The sequence below is a fragment of the Clarias gariepinus genome, chromosome 11 (assembly GCF_024256425.1).
Source record: "Clarias gariepinus isolate MV-2021 ecotype Netherlands chromosome 11, CGAR_prim_01v2, whole genome shotgun sequence".
NCBI lineage: Eukaryota > Metazoa > Chordata > Actinopteri > Siluriformes > Clariidae > Clarias > Clarias gariepinus.
Genome location: NC_071110.1, coordinates 1,376,870 through 1,393,247, shown reverse-complemented (window position 1 = coordinate 1,393,247; position 16,378 = coordinate 1,376,870). Strand labels below are relative to the sequence as shown.

Genomic DNA, 16,378 nt, shown 5'->3' with positions numbered 1-16,378 from the left:
AATCAGAAGTAAGGACACAAATTTGAAGGGAAGTACTTCTGTACCTTTACTCACGTTAAATTTTAAATGTTGGAGTTACTTTTACTCGCATACAGGATTTGTGTACTTTACAAACTTTACTTCACATCTGCGTATTGTAACATTTCCATCTTGTTTGTAATCAGTTTGTGGAAATTTCACGTAAGCTTCACGTTTAATCCACAGTTTCATGTGACTCTGTAAAATTGGAATGTTAGACTTTAGAGGTTAACTAGCTTGTGAGCAAAAACTCGGTATTAAAAAGCAGATAAAGATCCCTCCGCACTTAAACTCTTTGATCTGCCTGTCTGGAAAAGTTTGACTTTATGTTAATTGGATTGCTAGCAAAACCCAACATTAGCCAGCTTGCTGGAGGATGTCATATGCATTCTCAGTTGGTTAGTGTTAGGGCAGTAATGTTAATGTTAGCTAAGCTAGTTGTATGGTTGGCCTCAGTCCTGCACTGATGTAGCAACATAGCTCACTTAGCTAACGTTTCTTTAATGATTGTACTTCATTAGTAACATAGGAGTTTTTTTTATTCTAAAGAACAGTAAACCTGTTTGTGATTGGTGGATTGAATTCTTACCTAAGCCCCGCCCTGTTGACGCAGATGTGCTGTGAAATATTTATGCAAACTGTGCACAAGGTGAAACGTGTTTGTATATATCCATATCCATACCCATATATACTCTGCAAAAAAAGAAACGTCCTCTGACTTTCAACTGTTTTACTTTCAGTAAACTTAATGTGTAAATATTTACATAAAAAGGGACGTTTCTTTTTTGCTGAGTATATATGCGGTGATATTGACACAGAGGAACGGTGCAACTGAATGACGTTAAATTGTTTACGGTAAATTGTAACTTCAGGCTGAAGGGCTCGAGCGTTAAAGTTGTAATGAACCAATGAACAAAAATGAAACATAAAGTTCCCCTGATAAAGCAGCGCAGCGTCGAGATAACGACTTTATGATTTAGATTCTTTGAACGAGTTCGGCTCTTTAGCACTGAGCTAAAACCAGACGAGTGTGAGAAATAAAAAAAAACTGCGTAAATGCACTGAGTAAGAGTTTTATCTTTAATCACTATCCACTGTGATGTTGTTCGACTGTAACACGAATGTGTGGCGATACATCGCTATAGCAACAACCTGTAAACACTTTAAAACAGTAACATGCTTTATGTTAACAACTTAGATGTGAAACTCAGTGCTGCTAAATTCTGCATTCTGATTGGTTACAGAGCCCTGATTAATTTCAATTAAATTAAAATCAAATAATTGATTGTTTAATTAATTAATTAAAATCACTTATAAAGATTATCTCGCGCTCACATCAGACTGGCTACAGCGCCCCGTCTCTAATTAGAAACAAACTATTACGTATTTTTATTCTTAATCATAATACACTTTCCATGTTGAGTTAATGTGTGTTATTGTTTTTACCGTTGCTGTTGTTTTTGTTTTTTGTTATTGTAGTTCAGAATCACCAAACTATATGAATAAAAAGTGTTGATTTTTTAAAACTCATTTAAAAAAAATATTGTAAAATTACTCGTGTGTTATTATTTAGTTACACACAGTTACACAGAGCACATGGCAGACAGATCGCTGTTCATTTCTTATTTTCATCTACAAAAGGATTGTTTGTCCCTCCGTCCATCTGTCTCAAATTCTCCTTGGTCCAGTGTTTCCAGAATGGGCTAGCTGAATGTTTGTGAGATTCATTTGGAACGATCTCTGTAACCAGCAGATGATCTGATTAAATTCAGGAAGTGATCCAATTTCAGGGTGAAAGTCACAGCAAGGTCAAATGTCTGAAATCGGTTTTCTTTTCACTAGCTTTCCTCCTGGTATGCACTTTAGCAACAAGTTGTACCCTCAACTCGCCAACTTAAATTTGTTTTATATGTTGTTTAAGTCATTTATCAACTTTTCCATTGTTTAAAATTGTTAAGGTTAAAGTTTTGGTACCCTTGGCTTTTTGCAGCTTCATCCTGTCCTCACTAAGAATTGGGTGAACGTACTTGAAGAAGTTCTTCTGGTGTTTACTGTTTATGGTTATTAAGGCTTCATGTCAAGTTCAGAGAATTTAGTATAAATCCTGGATCCAGTTCCTTACGTCATTGTGTGGGCCAGGAGTAGCTCAGTAGTTAAGGCATTGGACTATGGTTCGGAGGATTCCAGGTTCAAATCCCACAACCACCAGGTTGCCACTGTTGGGCCCTTGAGCGCGGCCCTTAACCCTTAACTTGGCAGACAGACAAGTGTGTGATAAGCAACTGGTAAGAGTGCGGTACAATCTGATCGGACAAACAGTAGAAGTAAGTCGGTTAAATTTTATTAGACATGGTGAGAGTGTAATTACGTGCGTGACAAGAAATAAGTGACAACATGATAGACGTGTTAAGAACCTGACAGGAACACGACTAGGACATAGAATAAACTTGATAAAAGCAAATTTTTCCACTTTGATCCCGCTCCCACTGCGTTCTTTGATACGTGTTCATGTGTTCCAATGTGATCTTTGTCCCCTACTTACGAATGAGTTCTGTTCTGGGATCACGTTCGTACTGTAAGTCTGATTTGACACGAATATACAACGCAAAGCACAAGAATCCACTTGACTAAGCTCTGTCCCCTATCCCCACACTGCCATCATGTGGCCAAAAATGTAATGGCACCTAAGGAGATTAATCTCACAGTGAAATGTAACAGTGTTGTCTCTGTGGCTTTAAATTGCGAGGGGAATCCCTTATGCCATTTTGTCTCAGAGCTGTTTTCTACCGTATTGGACTGTAAACTCTGTCTTGTTGAGGATTTTCCGAAGTTAGGATTATTCACCATCAGGACAGACATTTTCTATCATCCTGCTCCTGCACTGATTCATTGAAACTGACTCGTTTCTTCTGCACACACATACACAACACATGCGCGTACACACACAATACAGCTGACTTTAGACATTTTATAAATTCATGTACACACTGAAAATATTGTATATAATTGTAAATATTGGTATCTATTTTTTATACAATACACGTGAACTACTTAACTTCGAATATCGTATCTTCGGAAATTTTTAACTTGAATGTTTGTAAGTCGGGGACTACCTGTATTATTAAGACACTAAGTGAACTCCATGGTCTCCGTCAGTTTGTGACGGGCCTTTAGTTCTCATTGTGTTGTTTTGAGTTGTCTTTTGCCTTTTATGGAAATTGTCCTTTCTGTGTAGGATAAATGCTACTCCGTGTCTAAACTCAGGAACGATATCTGTAATTGAAGCCCGAGTAGGAAAAATCTGGTGTATATTTAAAGTTTGGTTTGGCCTGAAAACATTTACACAACACTTTAGTAAAAGCCTGATTAAAATCAAGTTTAAACAACCAGCTTTTCTGTCACTGCAGAAAGAAAGACATGGGAAAAAAACAACACACAGAAGACGCTGATCGACCGCTGCACAAAATATGCAGATTTGCTTTTATTCTTCAAACACAATAAAAACTAAATAAAGAATTATTCACATTGTTGTGTGGATCAGTTCTGTCAAAAGAAATTGAACAAAAGAAACCCATTCTAACATAATGACTTAAAAACACCTACAGCTTTTTTTTCCCCTCATAAATAGGAGCGAAGTGAGAGGCGTGGAAGTGAGAGTTCTGCTAAAGACACAGTGTAGAGGAAGAGGAGATGATCAGCCATATGCCAGGGTTAAACACCAAGCTGCCTCCAGTTAACACCGGCGCCAAGAACGCTCACACCCGTACAGCAGAACCACGGCGTACAAAACGATTCCAGCTGATAAAAAATAAACTTTCATTTATTTAGCAACATTTGTTTTACCAGCTGATGACATCAACGTCGTTATTAAAATTGGGGGGAAAAAATCCAGAAAAATTATGGCAATAAAATAACACCTTAACAATACTTAAAATAAAATAATAATAATAAAAAAAAAAAAGTCCAGAGACACTGAGTAACATTGTTTTTTTCTAGAACAATTTTTTGGCCAGGAAGTCTTCTCTTAATGTATGTAACGTAATTGTCTGTCTTTAAATCTTTAATTAGAAACACCCCGAAAAAACACCTGAGGGGCAATGCAGATGTTCTGGAAGCTTCCGTCTCTTTTCTGCTCGCTTTTAATCTTTTTATCGTAAATAAACAACCCAAGAGCTACCTGCTTTAATCATTAGCTTCTGTGTTAGCCTTTTTATGCTTAGCATCCATATTCTGCAGTTGCCTAGCAACAGTTCTTGTCAATTATATCCACCTGATTTTTAATTGGTATAAACAAATTGAGTTATTAGAATAAGTTGTACGTAACCACGCCAACAATCATAAGTAACAATGAAGGTTAGAATATTTTTCTATATGACTATAAAGTAAAAAAGTGTTGTTTTTTTTAATTGACTGAAACGTAACTACGACAACACTTCGTATGATGGATGTGAGAAATAAAACTTGTTCAGTTACAAACAACAAAACAATAGAGTGAGCAATCAGAGAGGGACAAATTAAGTGAGCTTTAATTCCTTCAATTATACTGTATATTAACGTGTGGAGCACGTCCATGGTGTGTGGTTCCTTGTCTGTAATGTCCTGAGATCTAAAGTTCTAGATTAAACCACAAAGTTTCTGAAGGTTTCTATTTTTACCTCCAGAACGCCTCCTTTGTTGAAAATGACTAGCAGAAACAGCGGCTCCTCCGGGGTTATTTAGATTGTAAAAAATGTTGTTCCCTTTTTTTTTAAAAAAAAGAAGTAAGAGTTCTATGTTAAACCTTGAAGAAATAAATACAATATGATGCTCAGTATCTCTGGACTTTCCTATATATTTTTTGCTTTTACATGGTTTCTGGAACTAAATGACGATGATGATGAGGAGGAGAAGGAGGAGGAAGAGGAGGGGGAGTGTTTAAACTCCAGGAGTAAATAATCACACAGATTCTATTTACAGCATGAATGGAGATCAGGGCTAAAAGAAGCCACTACACAGTTCACGGCCAGGAGCTGTGAACTAAAAATCACTCTATAATCACAACAGAGCTCGGGATCTAAAGGCAGGGACTAAACAAGCTTTACAGAGAGAGAGAGAGAGAGAGAGAGAGAGAGAGAGAGATTCACATATTCTCTCACGTATTATTTCATATAATAATAAAACACTTCATCAGTTTTGGTTTTCCTTTCCAAGTACATTCACATAAGCCATTATTATTATTTTTATTATTATTATAAATATTCATTAGAGCACAATTACTTCCTTATGTGACGCAAGTAAAACAGTGAAGCTTGTTCGTCTAAAACGAGGAGACTCTAAGGAATCTATCGATTCAAAATCAATAAACTGCTTCGTGCTACGATTAGAAACGTTACTGTAACCTTAACACAAATGCTACAGCACCAGAGCTCTAGAGCGCCCTCTATGGCTGAAGCACATCCTGGTTGTCATATACTGAAGCAGATCATGAACACCGTGCTGCTCATGCATGTCGTCATTACGCTCCTCGAACCCGATGCTTTGTGTTTAATCTGACTCGTCTTGAGATTATCCTTTGTCCTTGATGATCCTGCTCGAATCTCTGCTGTGGATATTTTGTTTGCTACGTAAAACAATCATTATTTTTATTGTTATAAATGTTAACATTGTTTTTTTTATTAACTTTTATATAATTATTAATTCAATTTATATAACTTTTTTAGTCACAAAGAGTCTTTACGGAAAAGAAAAGTCTAGAAATCTTTTGAAAGTTGTATAAACTAATAGATTTCAGACCGTTCAAACGTCTTTTCATTAGTTAGACATGCAGCCTTTAATTCACACACTCTCAGTGTAATAAAGGTTCAGATGATCCTCAGGTCTCGGGTTCGAGTCTGTGCTTTTATTGTTGATTGTTTTATTCGATTTAAACTATTAACTAATAATTATAATAATAATAATAATAGGTGGCTTGTGTGTCCTTCTGTCTTTGAGATGCGTTTCATTCATTCATTCATTCATTTATTTATTTATTTATTTCATTAATTTAGCGACGGAGCAGTAAGTGCTTTACGACTGACAGACTCACAGTTTGACTCGGGTCACTTCGTTAACGAGGGCTGTTAATTGAAGCCCTTTGACTGGAATTAAAGCGACACTTTATCCTACAATTTACATCCTAATCGTCCCCAAAAGAACCCAGAACGAGATGGTTCTGTTACAGAGCGAGTGATGAGGAAAGAGCAACACTCGCACGTATACACACACACATATACAGATCCGTGTGTGTAAGGTGTGTGAAGGGTTTGTGAACGGTGTGTGTGTGTGTGTGTGTGTGTGTGTGTGTGTGTGTGTGTGTGTGTAAGTGAACAGGAGGTGTGTATCCGTCACTGTGAGGAGTATGAACTGCCTCTTGGTTCCTGCAGGAGTTTTCAGGCTGGTCTCAATCAGGTCAGATACAGAGCTTTATCTCTCTGCAGAGCACTGTGGAACACACACACACACACACACACACACACAGATAAGTCACGTTAACTTTATTTTAAAACTAATTAAATGATCAATAAATATATCTTTTCTCTTTCTGTCCTTATGACTGTTTATATGAGTGTGTTGTGTTTATATTACTATATTTGTGTTTGAGTGTGTGTGTGTATGTATGTGTGTGTGTGTATGTGTGTGTGTGTGATAGTGTTTTGTGTATTATGTGTGTTTCTATGATCATACAGTATTTGAGTGTGTGTGTGTGTGTTTGTGTGGGTTTACAGGATTGTGTTTTGTGTGTATGATTGTGTTTGAGTGTGTACCGTGTATGTTTCTATGTGTTTAAGTGTGTATTTATTATTGTTTATGTGTGTTTAAGTGAGAGTGTGTGTGTGTTTATTATTGACTATGTGTGTTTAATTGTGCGTGTGTGTGTGTGTGTGTGTGTGTGTGGTTATTATTGACTATGTGTGTTTGAGTTTGTATTTAGGGGACTGTTTAAGAGTGTGTATATATGACTGTGTCTTTAAGTGTGTGTGTGTGTGTGTGTGTGTGTGTGTCTGACCCGTTAGTGCAGTACTCGGTGGTCCAGTCGAGCCCCTGATTCGGGCCGGTCCTGCAGCCGGAACGATAATCCATGGAGGGAGAGACGCTGATCAAACTCTGATACTCGGCCTGGAGAGGAAAACCCTGAGAGAGACACAACACAGGAACAGGATTACACACACACACACACACACACACACACTGATATAAACACACAAATATAAACACATACAAACACTTATAAAGACACACAGTCATAAACACACACACACAAAATGCTCCGTAAATGAATAATAATAAAACTAAAGACAGTCATATTAATGTTAACATTAAAACCACTTTAATAAATAATGCTGGTTTGTCAGCGTTACCATGAGTTACCATAGTAACAGGGTACCTTTACACAACCTTCCTATAACTGCAGTAGTACCACTACAGACACCAAACCACACCAACATGCTAATCTCCAGGAGTGTAAACCGCAGGTGGGACTAAAGAGTATATAATATTAATAATATCTCCTGTCAATCGAGGCAGCACTGGCCAATCACGACTAACTCTCAAGTTGTGTATGTAAAAGAGGGTGGATAGCACTTTCCTCTGAGTGGATGTAGAGAGACTATTCAGAAGACTGTAATGTTTGCGCCCTCTACTGGCTTTAATGGAGACTGCATTAATTATTATGTTTTCCTTAAGTACCTAATCCCTCCTGCTGTTCTGAACCTACACAAGATTTATGGGTTGCCTGTGGTCCATATGAGGGCGGAGCTAACTTCAGGGCTAAAAAAAAAATAAAAATAAAATAAAAAGCATAAAAAGAATGAACTAGCCCACTTTATTTTTGTATCAATATTTCAAATCTGTGTAAAAAAAAAGTAATAATTATTACTAATTAGGGAATGTGATTCTGAAAGATCTATGATTATTATTATTATTCGACATCCATCAGTCCGGTGAGCTAAGCGCACTTACAGTATTATTATTATTATTATTATTATTATTATTACAAACCGCACCTTTAAAGCAATTCCTGTAATTTAATTTTTTTTTAAAGTATGTTTCGTTTTGAAAACAGACATGCGAATTTACAAAAGCAGTACATCAGTGCACCAGAGTGCATGCTGGGAAGCGGGTACGAAGCAGATATTCAAATGTGAAGACTTTTTTTTCCTGCGCTCCTGAGAACGAGTGCGTGTGAAAGGGAAGCTAATCTCGGCGGTACACAAGAGAATCTGACTGAAAGAGCATGACAGCAGGTGGCTGCAATTTTTTCCACCCTCTTTCTCCTCCTCCCCCTCCAGAGATTCTACCTATTCATGCACTGTTCCTCAAATTCTTCTCCCTCGGTCTGACACAAAGACTCCATCTGCCCTTTTGTGTCACTTCACCCTCCACCCCGATTTCTCCTTCCCGTCCTCTTTCACAGCTAAAAAAGTTGAACCGCCATCGTTTTTTTTTTTTTTTTTTTTCCTCCGCTCAACAAATATGCAAAAAAAAAGTAAAACGTGGATTATTGCTAGACTTCGGATTAAAAGCTGTGCTGCTACGAAGGGCTTAACACATGCGCGCGCGCACACACAAACACACATACACACACACGCACACGCACACACACACACACACACACACACAGACACACACACTAGAGAAAAGAAGAAAATCCAGGTTTAACATCCTCTGAAATACTGACACACAAATCTAAATCTGTTTTTCTTTTTCAGATAAAATCATTAATCATCTGTAGTTTTTGATGATAAAACAATAATCATCTGTCACCTCAATTCATTAGGTAGATAAGGAATGTTTTTTTTAAAAAAAAGTCAAGTAGTTTTTCTTCTGTTTTATACAGTCCTCAAGATGAGAAACGCACCACAATTCGCCTTCAATAGCCTTTCATATTCAAATAAGAAGGTTTTACAGTGTTTTTCGTTCTTTCTTTTATGGGAACTGTTTCAACTGGAAATATGTGGAAATGTGTGGAAATGTTTCCCAGCATGCTTTTCACAGGATCACAAAAAAAAATCCTGCTCCTCCATACTCCAACAAAAGATAACACTTAACAAGACTTCTTGTGCGCTTAACTCACCGAACTGATGGATGTCGATTAGCTGATAAAAGTGCAATAACACAACTCTACACACTCGTGGGTTTTGCCAAACAGACAGTAGGGAGCCAGGGGGCGTAATATAAAAAAATAAAAAATAAAAAAGGAATTTGTGTGTATCGTGGTGTAACGAAGAAGAAAGAACGAGCAGCTGAGTGAGTTTATACTGCAAACCTGTAAAGTCTCTAAATGTCCACTGTACATGTATACAGGAGCACACTACACAGAAACATTCAGGAATATAAATCTCAGCTCTACATCTGTCCTCTGTACACTTCCACTGTCTATCTCTTTATATTTTACTTTTAATCCAAAATATATTTCCATTAAATATGAACTGTTAATTTACATTGCTCATCTCATTAACTCCAGAGACACAACGTCATTTCGTTTCAGTTTATTGTCCAACAGTCTTCACATGAGGATCTTATAAGGACATGCACATAGCGTGGGTGGAAGACAATGCGTTGTCCTCATATGAGGACAGTGGGGTCTCATGAGGCAACTCTGTAATCCTGTACATTTACTGTTAATCTGTAAACGTCTTTTAAACGTGTAAATGATTCTGTTAATCCGTAATCCTGTACTGTAAATCTCTCAAATATTATCGTGTTAATCCGTAAATTTGAATCGTAAATCTGTAAATTTGTGTTAATCTCTAATCCTGCACTGTAAATCTGTAAATATTAGTTAATCTGTAGTTTTATTGTGTGAACCTGTGTCTTTTAATTCTTCTTGACTGCTGTTGTAGTTTTTTTCTCTCTATAGCAGCCCTTCCCTAAACTTAAGAACCCAGCGGCTCGGCTTCAACTGAAAATCTCACGACTTTTAAATCATAAACATTTAATGGTCATTTGAAACTTATTTAGAAAATTGATCTTTTTATTTATTTAGCATAAATTACCTATTTACGCTTATCTTCACACTTTGGGAAATGCTGCTCTATGGGGTGTGTGTGTGTGTGTGTGTGTGTGTGTGTGTGTGTGTGTGTGTGTGTGTGTGTTCTAAGCCTTTGGACTTCTCCTTAGCTCACCAACACATACATACACACATCAGAAAGAAATAGAGACAATAACTCTATAATGACTGTAATGTCAAAAGGGAGTCATTCACTCTTTAATTAGTTTTGCCTTAATTATTTGTGTGTGTGTGTGTGTGTGTGTGTGTGTGTGTGTGTGTGTGTGTGAGAAATGTATGATAATTTTTTTCTGTTCTACTTACTAACATCCTCTCATTACACTCGTCTCTCGCACTCGTCTCTCGCACTCGTCCTCATCCCTCGCACTCGTCTCTCGTCCCTCACACTCTTTTTTCGTCCTTGTCCCTCACACTCGTCTCTCGCACTCGTCCTCATCCCTCGCACTCGTCTCTCGTCCCTCACACTCTTCTCTCGTCCTTGTCCCTCACACTCGTCTCTCGTCCTTGTCCCTTACACTCGCCTCTCGTCCCTCACACTCGTCTCTCGTCCCTCACACTCGTCTCTCGTCCCATCCTCAGAACTCACCCTCATAGCTCATCTTCGTACCTCACACCCAGAACTCGTACCTCACACTCGTAGCTGTGTCTATATTAGTGTTTTGCACTTAATTAAACCTCTGACAGCTTCATAGAACAATCTCGCATGACTCACTCGCTCACTCGTGGCGATCTAACATTCTCACAACATGCTGCCGGTCGTTGATGTTCCTGTAGAGTTACAGCGAGCAACAATACAGCACAATACAGCTCCTAGTGCTCGCATCAATCACACGCTGTGACCTTTAGTTTCTCATAAACATCAATTCTTTTTTTTAATATTCAGCAAGCTTCAGTGAACTTAAGAGGCTTAATGCACGAGCTAACATCGTCGGTGTAAAGTGTTTTAAGAACTGTTGCCCTTGTCTACAACTTTCTGTAATTTTCCTTCGTTCTTTGCAGGAAAATACGTTAGCATTATTGTTCTGCATTATTTGTGTAAAATGGCTAAACTAGATCCAAAATGCTGGCAAGAAAGAGAACGTTGGCTACAGGATGAAAATGAGAAAGACGGGACAGTGGCCTGTTTGTGTAGAGACCACGTTGAAGGCCGCACTTATGTGTGTGTGTGTGTGTGTGTGTGTGTGTGTGGTCACCTGGGCCATAGAAGGTGAGTGCAGTTGCATGGTGTGGCTTCCCATCTGCTGCTGCAGGCCGATGTGCTGGTGTAGCGGGGGGCTGATCTGAAGAGGAGGGGGCGTCGTAGCCGCCATGTTGCCCATGCTGAGGTTGGCGCCGGGCCTAGAGACGCCGCCCCGCCCCAGTCCAGGCTGCATGGGGGGCAGATGAGGCTGCTGGGGGTACGGAGGAGCCATGTAGAGCCCTGGATGTGACTGGAACGACGGTGGCTTGGGACCAAGCATCTGAGACGGCTGGGACACCTTCACCTCTCCCGGCTCGCTGTAACTCTACAGGAACATCAACGACCGGCATTAACACACACACACACACACACACACGCACACACACGGCTGCAGGAGAGAGTTTATATACAGTATATACCTGTGAGACGAGCGTGGCTCTGTAAGCAGCCAGTTGTTTCAGGTACTCCTTCTTCGCCGTCTCCGTCTTCTTCTTATACACCTGAGATGAAGAAGAAAAACACAGACGCAAATCATTATAGAGTCGTCCTGAGCCGTGCCAAGAGCTCTGATTTGATTCCAATTACGTCATTTGTGTATTAACACCAGGATACACCAGGACACACCCGTGCCCGAAATAAACACACCTGATGGCGTCTAGACAGGATCATCTTACTGAGGTAGGAGATGGAATGTTCCATCAGTCTGAGATAGAGATATTCCAGCAACTCAACCGTGTGTGCATGTGTATTTACATGCGTGTGTGTGTGTGTGTGTGTGTGTGTGTGTTATTTGGTCATCAGTACATCAGAGTGTTTATTGCCTCCATCATCAGAGACACACCGAGAGCACAGAAGAACACGTCGTTCTTTTTTTTTATCAGAGAAACATCCCGTCATAAACATCCTGACAGAGCGATGATAAATCAGTGAAACGGCTGTATTGTACCCTGGATTATTCATTTCTGCTCTAACACACACCTGAAACAAAACTTACAGCAGATCAGTGTGTTTCATTTTGTGCAAAAACCAAACCAGACCACAACAAAACTGCTAGATCTACGATTTTTGTTTTGTTTTGTTTCTTTGCACTTACTTGGTGAAAAGGTGTAATTATTTTAACTGTTTCTCTTTTTTTCCCCCAAATAGGGGCCGTCCCTCTAAACCAGTATTGGTTTGCATTTTAGACAGGCTGAAAGTTAAAAGGGAAATTATCAAAAGTGAACAGATTAACTTTGGATTTGACTGTTTTATTAATAAAGCCCTCTAATAAAAATTTAGTTTTTCTTTAAAAAAGAAAGAAAGAAAGGGGTGTTTATTGATGGATATCAATATTAAATTGTTTTTAACTCAAACTTAAATGATTTCTTTTTATGATCTTTGCTTGTTCTTAATTGAAATTTGAAATTAGGAATTAGCGGATATGGATCAGGTATTAGAGGACACAGATTAGGGGACAGAAATAAGGAGATGTAAAATAGGAGTTAAAGACGTGGGGACAGAGATGCAGGACTATGCATTAGGAGAAGATTTTAGTGGACACAGGTTTTGAGTTAGGGATTAGAGGACATTGATTAGAAGATACAGATTAAAGGGTTATAAAAATATGGATTTTGGGATAGAAATCAGATGTTTGGCATTAAAGGTAAAGTCTAGGGATTAAAGATAGTTTTAGAGTATAGATTATATGATAGAGATTACGGGATATAAATTAGGAGTTAGGGATTAGAAGATAGAGATAAAGAGTTTAGGCATTATGAGACTAGAAGAGAGTTGAGGTTTGAGATTAGAATTGGGCAACAGGGGATAGAGATTAGAGATGAAGATTATGGCTTCAGCGTTAAAGATCTTGAATTAGGGGATTAGAGATTAGAGGTCATGCATTAGCAGTGAGGCATTAGGGGTTAGGCACTGGTGGAAAGAGGTTAGAGATTGGGGAGTAGAGATCAAAGGTTAAAGATTAGGGAGGAGAGATCAGAGGTTAGAGATTAGGGAGGAGAGATCAGAGGTTAGAGATTAGGGAGGAGAGATCAGAGGTTAGAGATTAGGGAGGAGAGATCAGAGGTTAGAGATTAGGGAGGAGAGATCAGAGGTTAGAGATTAGGGAGGAGAGATCAGAGGTTAGAGATTAGGGAGTAGAGATCAGAGGTTAGAGATTAGGGAGGAGATATCAGAGGTTAGAGATTAGGGAGGAGAGATCAGAGGTTAGAGATTAGGGAGTAGGGATCAGAGGTTAGAGATTAGGGAGTAGGGATCAGAGATTAAAGAGTAGGGATCAGAGGTTAGAGATTAGGGAGTAGGGATCAGAGATAAGCGATTAGCAGTTTATGATTTAACCCTGTGAGTAACGTGTTAAGTAAACAGGAGTGTGTATAATATAATAAAGAAGGAAGGAGATGATGGGAGAACCTGTTTCTGCTCCTCCCCCAGGCCGTCCCACATGGAGGCCACAATCTTGGACACTTCTCCGAAGGTGGCGTTGGGGTTCTGGCCCTTGATGGCGGCCTGCGTGTCTCTGAAGAACAGAGCGTACGCCGAGACAGGTTTCTGAGGCTCGTTCGGGTCTTTCTTCTTCTTCTTCTTGGGAGTTTTGGGTTTCTTGGCCACATCTGTAGCTGCTCTTTTCTCTGCTCCACTCTGAGGAACAAAACCACGTAAAAATTAAAACCTGAAAGAGTCAAAGAGGGAAAAAAAAATTGTCGCACAGTTCACATCTTTAATACAAGTCTTAATGACTCTGTGTGTGTGTGTGTGTGTGTGTGAGATAACCTTGAGAGCCTCCTCGGTGTCGTCCTCATGGACAGAGCTGGAAGGAGAGGGTGTGGCTGACTTGCTCTCGGGAGGAGATGGTGAGCCGTGAGCGCCGCCGGCGTTCCCGTTACTCCCGACGTTCCCGCTCAATGCCAGCTGAGCGCCGAGCTGTGATTGGCTGACGGAGGTCAGCTGACCCTGAGGAGCCATTCCTGACGGTGTTCTGTGTCTAAAAGCATCGCCGTGAGGGCGGCCGCCGTACCGCGAGTCCGAGTTCACCATCTGCTGCATCTGCAAGAGTAAAAACACACACGGGTTAAACCCTGACCTGTACCATGACGCTGACCTTCGACCCCTGCACCCAGCCCTGCTCGCTGACCAATCACTTCCTGTGGGGGGCGTCACCTGACACCACTGACAGCAGCAGGTGAGCTGAAACACACCCGCTCACACACACACACACACCTGCTATTGTTCACCCACAATGCCCCTGACAGGTGGGGCTGGACAGGTGGTGCACACACACACACACACACACACAAACACACACACACACACACAAACACACACACACACGTTCTGTATGAGTCTTATCTTACAGAACTTACTTCACTTAAAACGTTCAAAACCATACCCATTCAGCCAACTGAAACCACAGTGTGTGTGTGTGTGTGTGTGTGTGTGCGCGTGTGTGCGCGTGTGTGTGTCACTTGTCCACACAAGCTTATCTTTTCTAAAATTTAATAACAAACATATTAATTTACACAGCCTGAGTTTCAGAGCCAGAAATCGATCTACAGTGAAGAAAAACAGCAGCAGAAGGTCAGGAGAAAAAAAAACATGAGATTACTGATACAGAAACCTTGGATTAACAACCCATAATATTCTCATAAACACTGTGGAGGAAAAGAGTGAGGGAATAAATAACAAAAAGAAAGAAAGAAAGAAAGACAGAAAAAAAGAAAGAAAAGGGTAAAAGAAGCGAAAAGGGGAAAGAAAAAATTTTATGAGACACACCTTCCCTAACAGAGAAACTGCAGTGCACTAAGAAAGTAAGGAAGAGCGAAAGGCAAGAAGACAGAAAGAACTAACAAAAGACAGAAAGCAGGAAAGATAGAAACAATAAGAGAAAGAAAGAAATGTGTGTGAATATATAAATCAATTACTAAAATATACAAGGTGATAAAAAGAAATAAAATAAACAAGAATAAAAAACACACAGAGAGTCCCGGAGTCAAAAAATAAACCAAGCATAAGAACATGAATAAATACATTAATTATCATTATGATAGATAGATAGATAGATAGATAGATAGATAGATAGATAGACTATAAAAATATAAAAAGATAAAATACAGATAATAAGTAATTTGTAAATTACACACAGATAATTAATAAATGACTCAGTAAGTGACTTATCTGGATCTTATGTTTCTCTGGAAATGAAAGTCATAAAGTGATTTTAGAATCTATTCTAATATATTCAGTGGAAATGAGGAGAAAAAAATTTAACTCATTAATAATTAGTTTGTGACTGTTCACTAAAATGTAAAGAAAGATAAAAAAAAACAGTAAAGTGCAGTATAATAGTAAAGTTTATATTCCTTCATGTTCTTGGATTTAATTTATCTCTCTCTTCCATTTCCATACATTTTCTTTTCCTTCCTGTTTTTGAAATTTCTTTTTTTCAATATAAGGCTTTATTTTATGTTCAACAATGACTACAAATAAAGTAAACAAATAAACAATAACTAAATAAATGAAGAAGTTTTGCCTGTCTGTAATAAAAATAAACTGCAGCCGTATAAAGCGTGCGTTAGAGCAGATCTGTGATTCATGGGACACAAAAAACAAAAAACATACATTTATTTTTAGCATTAATCAATAAAATAAAGTGTAAGTAGATTACTAGGACAACAGGAGCAGGTGATGAGCGGTGATGAGCGGTGATGAGCGGTGATGAGCGGTGATGAGCGGTGTGGGTTAAACGCTGCTGCTGATATGTTTAGTGTGGGAAAGACCTTGTCACCTGACTTTACCGTAAAAGTCGACGGGACATTTTAAAAGAGCGATACACACTCTGAGACGTTAGGCCTCGCTGTCTAACCAAACTCTCACACTCAGAATTCCCAAATCTGCTTACGAAAAATCTTTTTAAATGCCCAAAGATTTCATTAATGCAGACGTGGAGAAAATTTTTACATTTTAATTATTATTTCTCATCTGTGGAGCATGTACTGTACTCGTCCCTGTGCATGCATCGTTACCATGGAAACAATAATGTATCAGAAATAGCATTAATATAGACATACCCTGCGCTACAGTCAGAGTTATAGAGAATTAATCAATGACTGAATGATTTAATTAATCAGGCATTAATTCTCACCGCAGGGCTGTGTTTACTG

General features: G+C 39.0%; 1 protein-coding gene across 3 annotated transcripts in view; it reads right to left on the bottom strand.

Moving 5' to 3' along the window:
- Positions 1 to 3,467: 3,467 nt before the first annotated feature.
- Positions 3,468 to 16,378, bottom strand: part of tox (thymocyte selection-associated high mobility group box) — a 59,831-nt gene continuing 46,920 nt past the window's right edge. For all 3 annotated transcript variants that reach the window (XM_053506777.1, XM_053506779.1, XM_053506778.1), the window contains 6 exons: positions 13,992 to 14,264; positions 13,632 to 13,859; positions 11,645 to 11,725; positions 11,239 to 11,550; positions 7,043 to 7,167; positions 3,468 to 6,477 (listed from right to left, as the gene is read on the bottom strand). In XM_053506777.1, the coding sequence (XP_053362752.1) occupies positions 6,441 to 6,477; positions 7,043 to 7,167; positions 11,239 to 11,550; positions 11,645 to 11,725; positions 13,632 to 13,859; positions 13,992 to 14,264 (1,056 nt within the window). In that variant the 3' untranslated portion in view covers positions 3,468 to 6,440. The remainder of the gene's footprint in view (positions 6,478 to 7,042; positions 7,168 to 11,238; positions 11,551 to 11,644; positions 11,726 to 13,631; positions 13,860 to 13,991; positions 14,265 to 16,378) is intronic.